Raw genomic sequence first — 21,864 nt, forward strand, 5'->3', positions numbered from 1 at the left:
TGTTACCCTTCTTTTGGTTGTGTGAGGAAGGGAAGCATATCTACCTACACCTCTGTCTTGCCAGCAGCTCTCTTGTGTTGTGATTCAGTCTTTTGTGTGTTCTGATTTGCTGTTGATTCCCTCCAGTGTATTTTTTCATTTTAGTTATTGTTTTCTTCAGCTCTGATTGTTACTGTCTTATATCTTCTATATTGTTTTTGGAGTTCTTAACTGTGTTAGTCCATTCCTCTGCAAGTTCAGTGAGGATCTTTATGATCATTACTTTGAACTCTTTATCTGGTTGATTGCTTGTCTTTGTTTCATTTAGTTCTTTTCCTGAGATTTTTGTCTTCTCCTTTATTTGGAGCATATTCCTCCATTTCCTCATTTTGCCTAAATCTCTGGGTTTGTTTTTGTGATTACCTTTGTTTCCTGTTCTTAAAGAAGTGGCTTTATGTTGGACAGGTCCTGTTGAGTTCAGCAGTCCAATTATATCAGACCACCAGGGTCAGATGCCCCCGGGTTGTCCCCTGACTGGGCTGCTGCCCCCTTCTGGTTTGGGAGGGCATAACTTATGCAGGTCCACTGGTATTTGGGGCTGGCCCCTGGTGCGGCTGGCTGCAAGCTGTGGCTGTGACTGCTGTGGACATGCTGATTGTGTACGTTGTAACCTTTTGTTAAAAAATGGACTCTATATCTTTGGTTTTTTGTGTGCAGTATTTTTGGTAATTGCCTTAGTTGTATTTTGGGATCATTATTTTTCTCTGTCTAATCACCTCTTGGACTGTTAAAGAGAATCCTTTTTAGACTGAATTGTTGACATGTGTCTTCAACAGTTTATTTGCTTCTGTCGAGTGCCCTAGAGATTTCCCTGGGATTAGACTAATTTTTATATTAACTTTTCAGCTTAAGGGTTTCCAGAACATTTAGGTGGTATTAATTCAAACCCTGCACCCACTTAGAACTGAGGTTATAGATTCTCAGGAAAGACTTCTCTCTACTCCCATATACCAGCCTAGAGCCCAGGCCAAGCTAAAGATGTTTCATTGTCTTATCCCTTCTCTTGTCTGGCCTTTTTTGAGGGACCATCTTTATGAATTGATTTTGCTTCTAACTTCCTAAATTAGAATCTAAATTCCTAGATTACTGAAACTGACAATCCCTCTCTGCCTCAGAAGAGCTACAGGTTAGGTTATATAGGTGCTTGCTTCTCTTTGTGTCTGGCTTCTGGACTTTTTTTTTTTTTTTACTTTGTACATTCAACTATTGCATTTAAATTTTTTCAGTTATATTTTATCTGGCATCTGGTGCTTTCAGGTTATCTAGCTCACCATATTGCCTGAACCTGAAATGTGTATTAATTTTGTAATAAAAGGTGTTCTTGTCCTTATCCCTTTTTGCTAAGATTAGAGATACATGAAGCATAGAATTTTCTGGAAGTAAACATAATAAAATTATCACCTGTTCTGTCACTGCATAAGTCAAGCAGTATATAAATTTTGACCTATTTCTTTTGAATTGACTCATTTTAGGTTACTTCTTATGTCAAAAGGCTTAAATCTTTGTACCCTTTCTTCAAAAGGGTGAAGGTGGTGACTTGGGAATATTTAAAATACCAATTTGTCCATCAAGGTTTTTGCTTGATTTTCTTTCAGCCAGCAAATACTGCAAAATGTTAGTTGAAGAAAAAGGATTGCAGCTTTTGTGTGACATCCAGGAGCACAGTGAGGCAGACGCCCAAGCACAGAAGATTGCAACCTCCATTCTGGACGACTTCAGAATGCACTTCATGAATTATCAGAGACTCCCTTTGCGTTAAATGCCCTTTTTAAGCCGAGGGGCTGCAGAGGTACTCTTTGTTACTCAGTGGCAGGCAGGTCTTCCACCCTGTCTGTGTCTGTAAGTTACCAGATGGTTGCATTTGCATGAAGGCCATAATCCTAAATCAAGTCAGGGTCATTCTGAGAACACTCCTCCAGCAGTTTTGAAAAGTCAAGCCCTGGGTTCTGGGAAGACCTGTGAGCTTGTGTTGAAACTATGCCAGTCATTTTTCTCTAGCCCTGGTCAATTCTTTAACTCTGGAAGTTTGTCATTGGAAGGGGAAAAGAAAGACCTATGGGGAGACTGATATTTATGTTAAATTTTATGTTTGAAAGAAATCTCCTGAGTTGTTATTTCTGGTTATATGCAGCCACTGGAAAAGAAGTACATGAAAAGTAGCCTGGGAAACACATACTTATATAAATGTGTTTGTTGGAAGACAGACCTTCTGTTGGAAGGGTGAAAAAAACTACCTTTTTAAGTATATAGATACCAAAGTACCTTCTACTTGTAGGGTGGAGGAAAGATACATTTTTTGCAATTTTCAGTATTTTCCTTGTGGCCTTTTCCTCTCCAACTTTATGCATTAAACTAAGTGGCATAGCATTCTGTGGATATGGGTGTGCTGGAGGGGCATGGTGAGACTTAAGACTGAGAATACTGTGTAAGTAGAAGATTGGGAATTATATATCTCAATCCCTCAAACTTTTAAGTAGAGTATGACTGTGATCAGAACTGAGAGGGACAGGAGGAGCCCTTTTCTGAACATTTCAAGAGGGGCTATTACCTAGCATGGAGATAGGAAAAATACAGGCGTTTCTGAGAACCAGCCTTAATCACAATATAAACTATCAGAAGCTCTTTTTTGTGCCCTCTGCAAATCCCCTCTGTAGAAGAGAATATGGGCTCTTCCTTGACGTATTATTGACAACCAACAAAACGTGTTTTGCCATTCATGTGTTTTAAGTTTTCCCAAGAACAAAAATCAAGTCTTATTTTATTAGTAGCATATTTTAGGACTAGAATTTTACTCTCTTAGGCTGGCCACATTCTTAACTGGAATGCTACATACTATCTTTTGGAATCAAATGAGACTTACTCTAAACCATATTCCAAACTATTGCTCACCGCTGTCCCACTGGATAAGGTGAATTTGTAACCTTCTTCCTATAGTCCTGAAACTGCACTGTATTTTCTCTCATTCACTCTCTGTGATTTCAGAAGCCTGTCTTAGTTTCCTGACCTGGGTTCTAGTAGTTCAGAATATTCTGTTACCAGATACTAACTAGGTTTTGCAACCGTAAGGATGTTGTGGGATGTTGTACTTGTTGAGGTGCAGTTCTACACTAGGTACCCCTCCAACTTTTGTCTCATTCACAACAGTCCTCTGGGGGTTAATCTCCCCTACTTCACAGATGAGAAAAAGGAAGTTCAATAAGGTTGTTACTTGCCTGAGTAGTTTGCAGCTTGTTAGTAGTTTGCAGCTGATTCTAAGGTCTAGGTTCTTCTCGCTTCCAGGAAATGAGCACAGCTTTGGAGCACTTTTATATTTGACAGTAAATTAGCATTGGTATGTGTCCATGCCCATGACTGAGTGACTGTAGGCCAGGCATGGCCTCAGGAAGCTCAGGCAGAGCTTAGATCTGTTAAAGAATGACCAAGAGGCCCTGGTGTGGGATGTAGCCTTCTGCTCCTGTGCCTTGGTATGGGGGGTGGTGCCTGACGGTAGTGTGCATGTCAGACCCTTTGTTTCTCAGTGTGTTGTGCAGCTGCGGAGACTGGCCTGCCACCCTGTGGTTTACAGAAGGTTTCATAGCAGTGCTTTCATTTGGTTCTCACGAGAACATTGCACATCAATAACTCATATATTGAACATGAGGCATTTTATTTATTTTTTAAAATATCCTCACAAAATTTTCATTTTGAAGATGAGGAAGCTGAGGCACACAGTGAGTAATTGGCAGAGAGCTGGAATCTGCAGTCTGATTCCTGGCACCTCCTCACTTACCAGGGTTTCTCTATGACCTCAACTGTACAGAGTTAGAAATGGGGACTGGTGGGGTGGGGTGGGGTGGTCTTACAACCTCTTGTTATCTCTGGTGATGGCAACTTAAAGGCAGAGGTCAGGCCTCAGAGCCAAGATACAAAAGCCCAGAGAAGTCCATTTTAATCCTTAGTTTATCATTCGAGTAGGGAGAGACTGCTATTCTCCAAGCCAGCCCGACCCCAGTGATTAGCAAGCCAGGGTGGAGAATGATGAAGGTAGCAGTCTTTGGCATGGTCAGCACCTTCGTACCAGGAACTGTATCAATCACTTTATATCAGTCATTGCCCTTGTGAGGAAACTGAAGCCCAGAGAGGTGAAGTAATGAGGGCAATTACGCAGCAAATTTTCCTTCTGGATCCTGCACTTCAGGGTATGCATCTCCCATGCTAGAGGTTAAATGGGAGTCACGCGCCCACAAATCTTGGGGGTCGTTTCTCCCTGAAGGCTGCCATGCCCTCTAGCCGGTCCCGGGTGGGGATGTTCTGAAACAACAGCAGATTATTAGTTTGGTGGGAAGCAGGGCCAGAGGACAGTGAAGACTTGCTCAAGTTCATTGAGCCCCTGACCAGTCTTGCCATTGTCTGCAGGCTCCAGTGTTGGGCCTCAGTGGCTCCTTAGTCTCCCAGAGAAGGCAAGGCCACCTCTTATCATTACAGCCTCCACTTGCATGCTGTTTACATGCCTCCAAAGAACTGACAGTCTCCTGCAGCAGTCTGATGAGGCTTTGCAGTAAGAAATCCAGCTTTGCATTTACACCAGGCCCTGCAAGTCCCAGGACCGTGCCCCACTCCCCCTACCCCCCTGCATTTTTTAATAGTGTTTTAGTTACTTGTTGACCTGGAGTTTAGTATTTTTGACTCACCCAGGAGACAGGGCTAACTAGGTCAGCCCTAGGTTGATTACCCCACAATCAAACACACAGCCTGCAGGCTATAACAACTAAGGCCTTGACATCCCAACTCTCCCAAGTACCTCTGTTCTGTGATTGTCTGGACACTACGAGAGGACAGGATGTACCACCATTAGATGGCAGAGAAAACAGTCCCAGACGGGAGCAGTGTGGTTCCTCTGGGATCACCCCAGGCTACTTGTGAAGAGCAAGTGGTACAGAGTGAGAACCTTTGGGTTGGGAGGAACCTACTAAATTGGTCATGTATTGCACAAGGGCCTCCCACCCTGGCCCAGCCTCTGCTTACAAGCATGCACGGACTGATTGGCAGCAACCACATACCTGGGCATAGCATATCCCTTCAATGGCCATCCCTGACGCAATGTCCACCTGCGAGAAAAAATGTGGTACCTGGATTAGCCTGATCTTGTCCACCTCTATCTGCACTGGGAGCCAGCTGCCCTTCTGTTTATACTGTTCCCAACTGGTTCATGGATTCCTCCAGCAAAGAATTACTGAGGCTTCCTGTATGCCAGTCATGAACAGATGATTATGCTAAGGAATTCCCTACCCGGAGAGGGAACATCGTAACCAATAAAAACAGTGCTGGGTCAAGTGGGGGCTGTGATAAGAATGGGGTGGGTTGCACACAGCCCTTAAAGATGAGGGTATGCATGAGCTGTGCTTGCACAGCTGGTGTTCCTCCCCCCCCCCCACCACAGCTGCCTCACCATGCCTCCTGTCACCACCCCATTAGTGAACTCTGCAGGCTTGCCCTTTCCCTTAGGAATAAGGCCCTGGACCTTCATGACCTGGCCCCTGGCAACTTCCCAGCCTCTACTGACTGCCCAGTGCTTACTATTACTACTGCTTAACAAGCACTGTTCTAAGAGAAGTACTGCATATATGTAAGCTCAGCAAGAGTTACTGTCCCTACTCTGCAGTTGAGAAATCTGAAGCATGGAAAGGTGATGGAATTTGTCTAAGGTCTCAGTAGTATGTGGAAAAGCAGGTCTTTGAACCCAGACAGCCCAGCACCAGAGCCCATGCCCCTGACCTCCATGCTTTGTCTCACCACTTCCTCCCTTCAAGTCAAGTCGCCTCTGTGCTTTTGCTCATACTTTTCCCTTTTTTCTGGAATTCTCTTATCCTTTCCAAGGCCCAACTCTAGAAAATATTCTCTAACTCAGCCCTACCCAGTGGGACAGTGCAGCTCTAAGATAGAGAGGTGCCTATCTGCTCGGTATCCCTAACCTTTTAGTGATCTGGGTCTGTGTCTGTCCCCCTCCCCACCTTGGGGCAGTGGCCATATTTGACTTATCTCAGTGTGCCAGTGTCTGGCTCAGCTCTAGATTCAGTGTATGATGTATGATTAAGTAAGTTAATGTATAAGGATGGATTAGCTGCACCCAAGGCTCCACCCTGATTCCTGTTCTTGAGGCCACATTACTGACCATCAGCACAAACCCAAGCACATGGACTGGGAGCCACAGAGACCTGGTTTTTAATTACTTGCTCTGTGTCCCTGGACGAGTCATCTACCCTTTCTGAGCCTGTTTCCTTCTCTCCAAGGGAAAAAGATGAGGATGCAATTGGTCTGTCCCCTGGCCAAACTTTACATTTTGTAGATGGGTAAACTAAGGCACAAAAAAGGAGAGTCAACTTTGAAGTCTGTTATAAGAGTCCAGTTCCTGAGTCCTTTCCAGATGTGCCGTCAAGAGTGGTGAGTCGTGAGGGCTCTGCCTCCCAGCCACCCCACTGACTTTAGTGGGCCCAAGTATTGACCAGGGCCCTCTCACCTCCATTCCTCGGTCAATGGCTACTTTGCCCAGCCGCACAGCAATGGGGGCCTGGGGAAAAGGAAAAGCTTGGTTGAGGAGGGCATCGGTCCTGATGGGGGTGGGCAAAAGTAGGTTAAATTACCAGCCATCATTACCTAAAATATAAATCATCAGGATACAAAATAGCAATAATAATGATAAATAAGGCCAGAATAAGCTGTTTAGTGTACTCACAACTGTAAACCTACTTTCCCCCTCCCTGTATGTGTGTTAGTATATATATTTATGTTTCTGAGTATATAGACATATCTATAAGAAATTAATAATTTTCATCTTATTTGTAAATGTGAACAGTGAGTCACACACACTGTGGCCACATTATGTTCAAGTAAAAAAAAATCCATATTTTAAAGCATAATATGTAGTTACTCTAGAGGGAAAATGTGAGTGGTAAGTTGCAGGCCTTGTATTTATTAAAAATCTTTTTTGGGCCCTAATCTCTGGAACCATTTCACTTCCCAATCTTGGTGGTTTGTCCACTAGAGGGAAGCCATCTACCACACCATCCCTAGCACTCACCCATCCAGGAATTGCTAGAAGTTGAAGATTTGGTTTTTAGGTTATGTCAAATGGTCCAGCGTGGGTTAGTGATTGTGATACTAGTTTTTGGTATTCTGGTGTTCTGGAATGCAAAGCTATTTTCAGGTACTGAAATACTAGTACGTACATTAGTGGAACACCATTATTTCAGTATATTAAAAATCTGAAACCAGAATCCTCTTGGGATCAAGTTCAAAGACCCAGTCACACAGTTTTTGCAGAAAGACACAAACCCTCCAGTCTACAAGTCCTGGTAGGCAGGGCCCTCTGCAAAAGTGCAGTCCGCCACTACCTTGAGTCACTCAGGTTTGTTAGTTCAGATAATTTGTGACCCAGTGTAATAGAAATCTGACAGCATTAGAGCAGGCCTGTCGATGTTAGCCGGACTGGTAACACCATCAGACTCTCCATTTATATGTGATGAAACTTAAAAAGAAAAAGACAAAACATGCTTTCTTCTAAATAAAACTCACTGTCACTTTTTAAAAGTTATATTCCCTACCCTCAAGGAAGACCTCAAAGTTATAAAAAGAGGTAGGATTATTTGAACAGATACAGAACTTTTTTCCAAAATAAAATACTTATTTTTGTGATTAATAATTCAAATAGTTTTATCTGTTATTATTAAAATGTGTGGACAGCATTTTTATAGACTTACACTTTTTTGTAACATGTTTGTAAAATTTCATATTTGAAATGCATTAGTTTCAGTTTTAGAAATTTTGTACATATTCTGTATTCTTTAGAATAAAACACTAGTTTTTATATTGTATGTAGTTTTTGTACTATGCAAAATAAATGCCAAAATACCAGTATTGTCTCTCTGGTATTGCAGTCATTTTTTTGTGACCTTGATGAGCAAGTCACCTAACTTTTCTTAGTCTCTTATATCACAAGTACAGTGAGGATACAGTGAGCTTAGCTGGGCTGTTCTGGTCATGGAGACACTAGGATTGTGTCTGATGGATGGGAGGTGCTCCATGTGGGCTAGGTCAGTATTTATAAAAAATCAGTAAAACCTGCCTCCATTTCAGCTGCTTTCTTACCTTAGCAGACTTGGGACCTACCTTTGGTCCTGTTGGAGTCATGAGAAGCTGGTAGAGGCTCTCATTTCCTTGGAGCCCTCATCATTCGGAGCCAGGTGTCCTGCCGAAGGCTTTGGGCCCGGCAGCTGCTAGTGCTACACCTAGGCAGGGCCTTCGCCCACTCCCTTGTTCTCTAAACCTTTTCTGAGGTTTTGCTCAGAGTCTTTGAGGACTTAAAAAAAAATACGTCTTAACAAATGTCCTACACGATATCCTTCAAGAATTTCTCCACCATGTATTGTGGCCAGAAAGATGGGCTTATGGTTCTTTATCTTGCTTTTTTAGTTTTGGGGACTTGTGGTTCTGTCCAGTATAGTGGCCACTAGTCACATGTAGCTATTAGCATTTCAAATGTGGGAAGTGCCAGTGAGAAAGTAAAATTTTCAATTACATTTAAATAACTGCATGTGGCTAGAGGCAGCCTTAGGGATAGCACAAGTATAGTAGAACATTTCTGACGTCTCAGAAATTTCTCATGGACAGCACTGTTCTGAAGATTTGATTCCAGTCCCTCAGAATTCAGTTTTCATTTTAACCTAAAATTTGATTTAATTTTGTTTACTGGATGGCTAAATGGATACAAAACTCCAAAGAGGGTGGATTCTATAAGTGGTAAGTGGGTCTTGCGTGGCCCTGTGGCATGCCCCGGCCTCCCCACACCTGTGTCCCCCATGGCACAGGCCCTCCCTCCTGTGCTGGGCTGCCACCACACCTGGGGCAGGATCTCCTGGGCCAGTTCTTGTGCCCGGTGGTAGGCTGCATTGCCCTCCTCATTCTGGGCCACAGCATGATTCACCAGACCCAGGGCCTGGGCCTGCACCCCACTTAGTCGTCGGCCTGTGAAGATGAGCTCCTTCGCCAGGGCCACCCCCAGGCATCGAGGTAGCCTCTGAGTCCCTCCTGCCAGGACGGAATAGGGGTGGTAAGTCAGCATGGGAACTGGGAGCCCAGAGAAGGCCCAGGCTGGGAGTCAGCCAAGACTTCTCAGAAGGAGACTCTGAGTTAGGATAGAAGGGCAGAGCCCAGAAAACAGGGCAAAAGAGGAAAGCCGGGAAGTACTTTGGATAGAGTAATTGTGCAGGTAGAGGAGGATTGGGTGCTGCGGATGATGTTACCTGCTCCTGGGAGGAGCCCTCGGGTGGTCTCGATCAGCCCCATGACAGCCGAGGAAGCTGCGTAAACAGTGAAGCCCCACTCCTCAAATGCCAGTCCTTGGGGAGAAGTGACACCCACCTCTGGGCTCTGCTCACCCCTTCAGCCAACTACTTCCATCATGGCCTGGCCACTGCCTTTGGAAGAGCCCTGGCCTCGAGGTCAGGAGGCCCAGGCTCTCATCCTGCCACCCCCACTAGTGTAGGGGGTTGGGGTGTGCATCACCAGGCGTCTCTCACCCTTTCTGAGCCTCATTGGTGGGGAAAAAAGATGACTGCCCCTTTTCGGCCTGCTTCAAAGAGCTGCTAAGGATCAAATGAGGTAATGGTGATGGAACAAGGAGGGGGTTCCTGGAAGATGCCCAATACCTGTTTGTGGGTTAATGCATTCTCTGTCTCATGCAACTTAGCTCTGCTCCCCCACCGCAGTTTTTCCTCCCAGCTTTCCATCAGCCTGAACTTTCCCTTTGTTCTGTCCACATCCTTCTTCAGAGTTCTCCTTCCTCTGAGAAGCCCTCCTTGGTGTTCCACCCCACAGTCTTTTCTCCTGAGTTCCCTCTGGCCATCTGAACCACGCAGTGTGGGAATGGCCACCGCTCCTGCCTACGAGGTGTTTTACACTCACTCTCTGCTATTGCCAAAACCCTACAAGTTAGTTATCTTCAACATGGAGAGGGGGAGAAGCAGAGTTGGGCTATGACCTGACCAGGTATTTTGATGCCTTCTCTTGACGTGCATTGTGTAGATGAGCTACATCTGGCTGGAGTAACAGATTTTTTAACGTCCTGGCGTGGCAGGAGAAAACACTGGGGGAAGAGGCAGCACTGTGATGGACTTTTTCCTAACTGCCTTCAAGAGCACCCACCTAACCACCACGTCAGTAAGGTTAAAAACATAATGAGGTACCTTCTTCATCCCCTCTCTCCACTCTTCAAAGCTCAGTTACCCCAAACAGTGAACCAGAGGGCAATGCTCCCACCCAGGCATGTTTGTGTTTAGCTGGGATGGGAGACTCTGCCCCCGTGGCTCACCTTTGATCAAATCATGACAAGCAAAGCTGGCCTGGATAGAACTGGAAGGTTAAATAACTCAGCTTGTCCTCAGCCTCCCTCTCTGTGCTCTTTTTCCTGTTCTGTCAGCAGTGGCTCTGAAGTTGGTAGGAGCACTCTGGAGATGAGGGAAAGCTGCTGCTGAGAGGTGATCGGTACCAGAGCAGTCGGGGGCTTGGCCAAGAGGGGAACCAGCCTCCCCCTTCACGCCCTCTGTGTCCTCCACCTTGGCCTTTAAATCTGCTGTTGGTTGGAAAGCCAAGAGCAGTGGCTGACTTCACAGAATCTCCAGACACCCTGTTTCACTCACCCTTTCCTTTCCACCCTATCCCACCTCTCCCCCACCCAGTACCTGCCACTCGGAGGTCACAGGCCAGGGCAAGTTCCAGGCCTCCACCCAAGGCAGTCCCATCCATCGCTGCAATGGTGGGTGCAGGGAAGGCCGCTGTGGAGATGAAGATGGGCTCAGCCTGTGAGGCTGTGGCAGGACCAGCACAGGGACCCAAGATTGGAGAGGGGCTAGCCGGTTGGGACAGAGGGCCTCACCTGGTACCTCAACCAGGTTATTTTAGAAGTTGGTTTTTCCAACAGGGAAATCTGTGGGACCAGCTTAGGAACCAGAGTGGGGAGGTGGGCTGGGTGATACCCGCTCAGGACCCCTCTCTGGCTCCTTCTCTTACTGGCTACTCTGGACTGGCCATTCTGCTCTCCCTCTTGTTCTGTGCTGGGTGCTGGGACACAGAATTGAATCAGACATGGGGAAAACAGACCCAGGGTGATCAGTGCTCCGTTAAAGGAAGCTTGGATGGGTCAGGGAAGGCTTCCTGGAGGAGGCGGCACTGGTGGCCTTAAATGATGAGTAAAAAGTTCAGGTAGCCAAGAAGGGATATTCCAGGCAAAAGGAACAACTGTCAAAGCTTGAAAGCATGCTTGATAAAACTTGGCACCTCTGGAATAGCCAGGCTTGAACCCTGAGGTCATCGCATGGGAGGTAGGGGTCAGAACCAGCAGGGTACAAAGGCTGAGGAGCCAGAGCCTCCTGTGAAGGAAATGTCCTCTATACCTCCTTGCCACTCTCCTCCTCGTAGAATCCCTTGTGCCCATTCTCCCTGGGAGAGTCATTAGTCTCTCCACAGAATTCACCAGACACTGTCCTCTTTAGAGGATGGTGGGTGGGACTTCAATCAGCAGGGCCCCTCAGTGCCCTCCTCCACCCCATTCCAGGACCCTCACCAATCTCATTCATCAGGCCTCGGAGCCGCTGGACACAGGCCCCCACCTCAGCCTCATTCATCTGCTCCCGCTCCTTCAGGTCTGCACCTGCAAGTGAGGGGTTGGTGACAGTCCCTGGGGAATAGCCCGTTACCGAGTCCCAGGCTGTTAAAGGATCCTGCAAAGGAGACCTGAGGAGGAGCAGCAAGAGAGGAAGGAGAAACATTGGAAGCATTGGTCAAGGAAGCCAGGGAGGGAAGAGGGGAGGGGATCAAAAAGGAGAGGGTGCCACAACAGAAAGGAAAATTGGTCTTCATCAAAATACAGAAATTGTGTGCGTCAAAGGACACTATCAAGGAGTGAAAATACAGAATGGAACAAGATATTGGTGAATCACATATCTCATAAGGGATTAATAACTAGGACACATAAAGACCTACAACTCAACCACAAAAATACCCACAATGGACAAAGACCTGAATAGACTTCTCCAAAAAAGATATGCAGATGACCAGTAAGCACATGAAAAGATGCTTACATCATCAGTCATTAGGGAGATGCAAATCAAAACCACAATGAGTTAACATTCCACACCCATTAGGATGGCTCTTACAAACAACAACAGAAGAGAAGTTGGATGTGGAGAACTCTGGTGGGATTATAAAATGATGCAGCTGCTGTGGAAAGCCTTTTGGTGGTGTCTCAGAAAAGTTAAATGTAAAATTACTATGATCTACTCCTAAGGATACACCCAAAACAATGGAAAGTAAGGACTCAAACAGATACTTGCACACTAATGGTCATAGCAGCATTATTCACAATAGCCAAATGTATAGACAATACAGTGTCCAACACTGGATGGATTAACAGAATGGGTGTATATACAATGGAATATTACTGAGCCAGAGAAAGGAATGACGTTCTGATTCATGCTGAACATGGATGAACCTTGAGGACACTATGCCAAGTAAAATAAGCCAGACGTAAAAGGACAAATGTGTGACTCCACTGGTATGAGTACCTAGAATGGGCTAATTCACAGAAACAGAAAGGAGACCAGAGGTGGGCAGGGACATTGGTGAGAGTAGTGACTCCCGTGAGCTCATCAAAGGTCAGATAGCAGGAGGCTGAGGTGAGAGTAGAAGGAGAATATAGTCTTTCAAGTCCTAGACTATTCCAAGTCAGACCTGGGAGAGCCCTTGGAAATCTTTGATTAGTTCCAGCCCCTCAGTGACAGATGGGGAAACTGAGTTCTCAGGGAGGGGCAAGGGACTAATTCAGGGTTGCAGAGCAAGTTGGGGCCAGACCCAGACCTCAGGCAGCCTGCTAATCTGGGGTAGTGAGGAGTGGCGCCAACAGGGGCAAGAAGTGACCTTGATAGAGGAGGTCAGACAGAGATGGAGGTAAAGGAAGAGGTCAGGGTAGGATGAGGACCTTAGCCAGGGCAACTGGGTTGGGCAGACTGGTCTGCATCCTTGTCCCGCAGGGCAGACTCCAGGGCACCAAGATTCCAACAGGTTAGATCTAGGGACTGAGCCCCATCCCCTTGAAAACTCCTGAAAATCATATTCCTCCCATCCTATCCCTCCATGACCACTTCTCCACCTCCCCAGTGACCCTTATTACCCTCTCCCCAACCGTCCTGGCATAGGTTCTTAGCTCAGCTCAGCTCTCACTGACTCGCTTCTTGTGGGCCTGGGGTGTGGTATGTGGTATTTCTTTGAAACAGAATTACCTTGTACTTGCTCTATTCTGAGGACCAAGTGGTGCAGGGAGAGTGGAAAGCTTTGGTGACAAGACAGGGCAAAGGGCACAGAGTTCCATCTTGGCCAGTGACCCTATGACTGTCTTTGATTCAGTCTCTTCATTTCCTCAGTAAAGGGCCAGAACACAGCATGGTGTCATGGGAAGAATAAGGATTTAGGGGTCAGAGAGGCCAAGTTCAAACTGAATTCTATTCTACCTCTTACTAGCTATTTAACCTTTAGGCCAGGAATTTTACCTGAGTCTTGAGTTTGCATCTGTAAAATGCGAGTAATGAGTCCTATGCTAGAGCTGACCTAAGCCCCCCTCCCCAACCTCTGCAGGCTGGTGGGAGCCCTGATGAGCTCTGGGGTGGGCAGAGGGGAGGAACCCACCTGCACAGAACACACCCTTCACTCCACTTCTGAAGAGCAGGACACGAACTTGCCGGTCTTCGCGCAGCTGGGCCAGAGCTTCCAGCAGCTGCAGAGGAGACCCTGTCAGATACGGGCCAACCCAGCCCCGACCCACCCTGGTATCTGCCCTTTCTCACCTCACTGACGAAGACGTTTCCCAGGGCATTGCGGGCATGCGGTCTGTTCATTATAATCTCAGTGATTCCTGCAGCGGACAGAGCAACCTTGAATGAGTCATCTGGCCTGCTCACTCCTGGGCTGGGGCCTGGGCAGCCTCTGCCCCTGAGCAGCAGCGTGACTTGTGAAAGTCACACATTGCCAGGCCTCAGTTTTCCTGCCTATAGAATAGAGGGACTAACCCTTGCCCTTTCTGTCTCACCGAAGAAGTGAAGGGCTTGTGAACTCTGGAGAACGTGGGGAGAGGGACAAGAACGGCCACTGCAGTGGTTCCTGCCTGCTTCTGCCATTGTTACCAACTCACTTTCTCTTCACTTTCTCGGCTCCCTCCATGTCATTCTTCCCTTTGCAGCTGGACTTCCTCCTTTAGAGTTTAATGAATTATAATAAGACAACACCCTCATAATCATCACCCCAAACCCCCTCACGTGCTCTGACTCAGTCATAGCTCCCTCCTCAGCTTCGAAAGTAACTATGCCCTTGACTTTTAGTCATCACTTCCATGCATTTCTTCACAATTTCATCGCCCAAGTGCATGTCACTAAACACTGCAGTTCAGACTCGCTAACTTTAAAAATTTGATGTGTCTGTTAAAAGCCTGTTAAAAATCCTCAGTTTCAGACTCGGCTGCCTTTCCCTCAAGAGCTATTTATTAAGGAACATGGGACATACGACAGGTAGGGTTTCCTGGATTTTGCAGATTGCATGCTCACACGGCAAGTCAGCAGGTTCCTCCATCACAGGAACTTACCAACCAAACCCAGAAACCTGTTCACTCACGTTCTGTCACCTTTTGCAAGAAACTAACACTTGCCCTACCTGGGTAGTGATCTTTCACCAGTAACAGCAAAGCTTCTTGAAGGAATTTTTGGTATTTATTTTAATCACTTTCTTGCCTTCCATTTATTTAAGCCTTCTCCAATCGAGCCCCCTCTCCTGTCACTCAGCAGAAACAGCTCTTGCCCAAGTGACCCCATCACTAACTAAGGGACAAGTTTCTATCCTGGTCCCAGCTGTAGCACAGGCCACTGTTGACCATACATACAGGTTCCTCCTTGAACATTCTCTGCCTTGGCTTTTTAAAAATAAACTTAGATGGGGTTTTTTCTTTTTTTCTTTTATAGCAGTTTTAGGTTCACAGCAAAATTGAGCAGAAAGTACAGAGAGTTCCCACATATCCCCCGTCCCCCACCCAGTACACGCATAGTACCCCCCACCATCAGCATCCTGCACAGGAGTGGTACATTTGTCACAGGAGACAAACTGACATTGATGTGTCATTATCATCCAACGTCCATAGTTTCCTTTAGGGTTCACTCTTAGTGTTCTGTGGTTAAGGGGTTTTGACTAATATCTAACATGTATCTGCCTTGTGGTCCCACGTTCTCCTGGCCCCCTCCTTCCTCTCAGATGCTACTCTGTACTTCTTCTCTAGGTTTTCTTCTACCCAATTTTTAAATTCTTAACTCATTTACTAAACACATACTTATAACAAGTAAGTCCAGGGAATGTAATGGTGACTGTGGTTAATAGTATGATTTATTTGAAAGTTGCTAAGAAAGTAGATCTTAAAAGTTCTCAGAATAAGGAAGAAAAGTGTAACTGTGTGGTGGTGGATGTTAACTACACTTAGTGTGGTGATTACTTCACAATTTAACAAATATCGAGTTATTTTGTTGCATATCTGAAGCTAATGTAATATGTCAATTATACCTCAATTTTTAAAAAGCCCAACTCTTACAAAAAGTAACTCCACAAAAGAAGATATACAAATGGCTAATAAGCACATGAAAAGATGTTTAATTTTATTAGTACCTAATAAGTGAGAGTTTTAAAAAGCATAATGGGATATGACTACACCCCCAGTACAAGAGCTCAAACTAAAAAATCGGAAAATAAAATCTAAGTGTTGGTGGTAAAAAAGAAACCCTACATATCTATTGAATAGGTATAATATATAAGAAATTATAGGAGTTATAGTTATGTAACAGTCCCTGCCCACAAGGTGCTTATAACCTGATAATAATTTAACCTAATTAAAATATGAGGTCTTGCTTTGGCTGGTGTGGCTCAGTGGATTGAGCTCGCGCCTGCGAACCACAGGGTCGCCATTTCCAATTCCCAGTTAGGGGACGTGCCTGGGTTGCCCGCTAGGTCCCCAGTAGGGGGCGCATGATAGGCAAGCACACGTGGATGTTCCTCTCCCTCTCTTTCTCCCCCTCGGTCTAAAATATATAAGTGAATTTTTTTTTAAAGTTCTCTTTCATACACTTAAATCTTTAAAAAATAAAGTAAAATTCTCTTTAACCTTTTTTTTAAATTTATTGATTTGAGGGGGAGAGGGAGCAAGGGAGGACGGGCGGGGGAGGGAGGCAGAGAGAGAGAGAGTGAGAGAAACACCAATGTATTCATTGATTGATTCTTGTGTGTGCCCTGGGAGGAGATGGAACCCGCGGACTTGGCGTATTGAGAGGACTTTCTAACCGAACTGAGCTACGCGGCCAGGAAACGAAATTAGAATCCTGGCACCAGCAATGCTACATGAAATACAGGGAAGAGGGGACAGGACTGGGGAGAAAGGAAAGAGAACAGCCTTGACTTGATGGTAGGGCACAGAGGCCTGAGGAGTTTGGGTAACGATAACAGCAAAACAAAAATAAATAAATAAATACAAAGCGCAATAGAAGGTGTTTTCTGCCACAGACCAAAAAACTTTCCCCTTTGGGTCAGTTAGACGCAAAATTTAGCCGACAGCGGGCCAGCCAATCCGCCGGGAGGAGACACGCCCTCCTCTGCCCTCACCCTCCTCTTCCCGTCGCGGCCCTGCACGACCAGCTGGATTGGCTCCGCGGCCTCTGCCCGCTTGGACCCTTGCCCGAGTCCTTGACCTTGGAGGGCAATCACACCTTTTAAAGCTCCGGGGGTGCTTGTGCCTAGTCCCACCCCTGAGCGACTCCTCTTCCGTTTCTCACCTCCCAAGCCACCGAACCCGGGACTGAGGGCCGATACTGACATAGTTCCACTCCGGTTCGGGTCGGGGCGACGACTAGGATGGTCACCCACTCTCGGGGAGTCTAGAATGGGATGCAGGAGATTTGGGACCAAATCCTGAAAGGCACCGAGCGGCCCCCCTTCCCACTTCTGGTCACTCTTTCTACGTGCAGTGGACCCGCTGGCCCTCGTCCCGGCCGGGGGGCAGCGCCAGGCGGCCGCTCCTCCGCTCTACCCCGAGCCGCCGCCTGCGTGCTCCCGGCGACAGCGCCCTCACCTTTGTCCGGACCCTCCAGGGCGCGCACTTGGATCTCCGGGTCCCGGGCCGTTCCATCCGAGGCGCAGCCGCGGGCCCGAAGGGGCCTCCAGGGCCGCGTTAGGCTCAGGGCGCTGGTCAGGACGCGCAGCATCTGGGCGCAGGCTGGAGAGGTGCCGCTCGGCTTCCCCACTACGTCCTCTCCCACTGAAAGCGTGCTGCTGGGCGACGAGGCCTTCGCAAACTGCTCCACCTATGGGCCGATAGGCCCTGACCGCTCTGCTCACTTCTGGGAGACCCGGAGACCTCGGGGTTGGGGGAAGCCCAGCTCCGCTGTGTGGTTTGGGGCAAGGGTGTCAACTTTTGTTAAGCATGAGTGTTTTAAGTCACTGTGATAGTGACTACTGGAAAAGATAAAGGCAGAAGCCAATTAAAGTACCAACACGGATTTAAACTGGTAATATGCTAATGTAAAAAAGAAATGTTCAGCTGAACAGAACGCAGGTGGGCTGGGGCGGAGTTCACACCTGGTTGGAGACCCAGTCCACCTCAGCCATTGGATAAAAAGCTTTTCAACCTCGAACCAGCCATGCGGGTTTAGGTTCTCTACAATAGGAGTGTGGCCTGGAGCAGGGTCTGAGGCTGAGAGCAGGGATTAGCCAGAAACTGGTTTCACAAAAGGGTAGCCTGAGGAAAATTTGTGGACTGTTGGAATTGTTCTGTATCTTGTAATGGCGGTAGTTTGGAAGAGACAACGCCTGTGTTACACTGAAAGGGGCCCCCGGGGTGGGGTGGGTTGATTCCTCTATATGTATGCCTAAAACAAAGGAAAAACCGAAATTCAGTCACTAGCTCTGTGACCTTTTTAATCTCTCTGAAACTCATGCTCATGTGTTTTGTGAGGACTAAAGGAGGTTACAGAAGCAAAGGCTTTGGCACCTAGATATATCCTATATATTTGATGCTTTTTTTACTGATTTTAAATTGCAAATTTGTCTACTCACAAAAATTTATTTGTAACCCCAGAATCAGTACTCGAAGAACTCCTGTGGCGGCAAGATTCTGAGCTGTGCCTTTGCGCTTATTCCCAGCTGAGCTGAGGTGAAACAGAATCATGCAGCGCCTCTTTCAACACTGCAAACAAGTGTCCCTCTCACGATCTATTGCGTGACACAGGCTTTGCATTTTTGTCCTTTTTGTTGGTGATTTTGCTGTTTAAAAATGGTCCTCAAGCCTGAAATGTTGTCCAGTATGCCTGAGTGCAAGAAAGCTGTGATGTGTCTTACGAAGAAAACGTGTGTTGGATAAGCTCAGTTCAGCCGTGATTACAGTGCTAGGGGCCTTGAGTGCGATGATGTTAATGACTCAGTTACATATACGTGTGTGTATGTATGTGCACATACATTTTTATACACACACATATATTTTTATACCATCAACAAAAGAAAGGGCAACCTACTGAATGGGAGAAGATATTTGCAAATAATATATAAATTAGGGGGTAATATCCAAAATACAGGGTGGGGCAGAAGTAGGTATATAGTTATTTGTGTAGAAAATCACACAATAATAAATAAATAATAATATAATAAACTGTTTTTCATGTGTTCCCAACCATAAACCTACTTTTGCCTCATCCTGCATATGAAGAACTCATATAACTCAACATAAAAAAAAACAAACCCTAATTTTAAAAAAAAAGGGCTTAGGACCTACATAGACATTTCTCCAAAGATAACATACAGATGGCCGATGCACATGAAAAGATGCTCAACATCAGTGATCATCAGGGAGATGCAAATCAAAACCACAATGAGATCTCAGCTCACACCTGTCAGAATGGCCATCATCAAAATGATAACGAAGGACAAGGGCTGGTTAGGATGTGGAGGAAAGGGAACCCTCCTGCTCTGTTAGTGGGACTGTAAATTGGTGCAGCCACTATGGAAAACAGAGTGGAGGTTCCTTTAAAAATTAAAAATGGACTCCCTGACCAGTGTGGCTCCGTTGGTTGGGCGTCATCCCCCAAAGTGAAAGGTCATCAGTTTGATTTACGGTTGGGGCACATGCCTGTGTTGCGGGTTTGGTCTCCAGTTCGGGCATGCGCAAGAGGCAACTGATCAATGTTTCTCTCCCTCTCTTTCTCCCTCCTTCCCCTCTCTCTAAAAATAAATTAATAATAAGATCTTTTTAAAAAGTGGAGCTGCCATACAACCCAGCCATCATTTAAGGGTATATATCCAAAGAAAACTAAAGCAATAATTCGAAAGTATATATGCACCTCTATGTTCATTGCAACGTTGTTTACAATAGCCAAGATATAGAAACAACTTAGGTGTTCATCAGTAGATGAATGGATAAAGAAGATATGGTACATATATACAATGAAATATTACTCAGCCATAAAAAGGAGTAAAATCTTGCTATTTATGACATTGTGGATAGACCTAGAGGCTATTGTGCTAAGTGAAATGTTTGACAGAAAGCTAAAACACCACATAATTTCACTTACATGTGGAATCTAAAAAAAGAAAGGAATAAGCAAAATGAAACAGAAACCAACTCATACATACAGTAGACAAACTGATGGTTATTAAAGGGGAAGTGGGTGGGGGGTTGGGTGAAAAAAGGGAAGGGGATTAGGAAGGACAAATTTCCAGTTATAAAATAAGTCACAGGGATGTGAAGAAACAGCGTAAGAATAGAGTCAATAATATTGTAATAACTATAAATGGTGACAGGTGGTTACTAGATTTGTGGTGTTGGTCACTTGGTAAAGTATACAAATGTCTTATCACTATGCTATACACCTGAAGCTAATATAATATTATGTGTCAACTATATTAAAAATAAAAAGAAAGTATTCAGGACTGGATGCATGAGGCTCAGGGCATGGGTGAATAAGTAAAAAACAATATATTAAATAAGTGTCTTTAAACAGAAACACATAAAACAAAGAAGATTATGTATTGCTGGGTAGACAAATGTGATCAGAGGCTTATAAGAGCCTAAGGCCTGTTTTTCCCATAGGAACAATGGGTCAGTATTTACTAATTTGGTACTTACAGAGATATTGAAAAGATAACTACCACAGAAAAAGAGAATTGACTATATATGTGCATATAAAACTTCTGAGGTCCCTTCCTGCCCTAAGACTCTGTGACAAGAGCTTCTCATACATCTCCATGGCATAAAGCATCCTCAGGCAGCCAAGTGGTTTCTGCTAAGTGAACATCTCGCCTTAAATCCTAGCAGCCTATGAACAATTAGCAGGAGTGTCAAACTCATTTTCACCGGGGGCCACATCAGCCTCGTGGTTGCCTTCAAAGGGCCGAATATAATTTTGGGACTGTATAAATGTAACTAGTCCTTAACAGTTAAGCGAGAGCTTGGGTGCTGCTGCCGGGTAGAAACGAGGTGCCGGGCGGATAAAACAAGGTGGAGGGCTGGATTCGGCCTGTGGGCCTTGTGTTTGCCGCTTGTGAATGACAGGTTTCCCAGAGGGAGTGACCTAGTTGTTGGATACTGAATATGCTGCTTCTGTGGGGACTGAGTCTCCTGTCTCTGAGGCTGACTAGCCTGAGGAACCCTGCAGGAGATAGCTTTCTGCTGGGAGGAAAATTGAACCAAGTGGACCTACAGTTAACAGCTGATTTTCATTATATCAAAAGACCTTATAGAAATTGTACATTTATAGCCACCATGCCACACCCAATAAAAATCCCCATAGGCCCTGGCTGGTGTGGCTCAGTGGATTGAGTGCTGGCCTGTGAGCCGAAGGGTCGCCAGTTCAATTCCTAGTCTAGGGCACACGCCTGGGTTGCCTGCCAGGTCCCCAGTAGGGTGTGCGCAGTGGCAACCACACACTGATGTTTCTCTCCCTCTCTTTCTCCCTCCCTTCCCCTCTCTAAAAATAAATAAATAAAATCTTAAAAAAATATGTTTCTAAAAGAAATCACCATAGTTTCAAAATATTTATATCCTAGACCTCATTCTACTGAATTAGAGCCTGTGGGAGTAGAGCCCAGACATCAATATTTAGAAATTATTGTTCTAAGGAGCCTCTACTGGGCTAGGACCAGGTAACTTGGTATAATCTCTAGCGCATCAGGGAAGAGGCCAAGAATTTCCCCTTTTCCTGCCCATCCTTAGGGCCTAGCCCTTAGGGCCCTGAAGAGGCTTTCACTAAGCGCGGAGTTGTTTCTTAAAACTCTGAATTGCTGATAAAGACAGCAATGTGACCAGTAGATAAGACACCAGGTTACCAATTTAACAGAACAAGAAATCACAGGCTTATTATGTAATAAATGCTGGCAGTCCACCAAATATGGTTTCAAAATAGGAGTTCATAGAGATGGAGAAAGAATAATAAAATAAAAGTTGCTGTTAATGCTGAAAAGAATTGGGAAAAACACTTCTCTTTTCAAAGAGGAAGACTAGATAATCCCAAAATTCTCCTGCCATGAAACACTTAGAAATGCCAGATAAAAATACAACAAATATTCTTATATGTGCATGAAATATGGAGGAAGGAAGTTTTTTCTTTTAATTTTATACCTATGTGTACTGTTTGAATGTTTTGACCTTGGGTGTGTATTCCTTTTATTTTAATTTTTGTCATTGTGTTTTGTTTTCATTTTAATCTTTTCGAGTAGATAATATTCAAC

At 45.4% G+C, this 21,864-nt stretch overlaps 2 protein-coding genes across 2 annotated transcripts in view; one reads left to right on the plus strand and one right to left on the minus strand.

The window, feature by feature from the left end:
• The window catches only part of ZYG11A (zyg-11 family member A, cell cycle regulator), a 50,331-nt gene extending 47,455 nt beyond the window's left edge, over window positions 1-2,876 (plus strand). The window contains exon 14 of the mRNA XM_053920813.1: window positions 1,635-2,876. Within this exon, the coding sequence (XP_053776788.1) occupies window positions 1,635-1,798 (164 nt within the window). The 3' untranslated portion in view covers window positions 1,799-2,876. The remainder of the gene's footprint in view (window positions 1-1,634) is intronic.
• A 788-nt stretch (window positions 2,877-3,664) lies between these two features.
• On the minus strand, window positions 3,665-17,460 carry ECHDC2 (enoyl-CoA hydratase domain containing 2). The gene is made up of 10 exons (XM_024571214.4): window positions 17,219-17,460; window positions 13,911-13,978; window positions 13,753-13,840; window positions 11,636-11,722; window positions 10,755-10,847; window positions 9,318-9,374; window positions 8,915-9,102; window positions 6,536-6,586; window positions 5,079-5,126; window positions 3,665-4,329 (listed from the first exon to the last, which is right to left on the minus strand). Exons 1-10 carry the CDS (start codon window positions 17,349-17,351, stop codon window positions 4,252-4,254), a joined length of 891 nt encoding a protein of 296 aa, XP_024426982.3. The 5' UTR covers window positions 17,352-17,460; the 3' UTR covers window positions 3,665-4,251.
• Window positions 17,461-21,864: the final 4,404 nt, after the last annotated feature.

Source organism: Desmodus rotundus, chromosome 3 (assembly GCF_022682495.2).
Source record: "Desmodus rotundus isolate HL8 chromosome 3, HLdesRot8A.1, whole genome shotgun sequence".
NCBI lineage: Eukaryota > Metazoa > Chordata > Mammalia > Chiroptera > Phyllostomidae > Desmodus > Desmodus rotundus.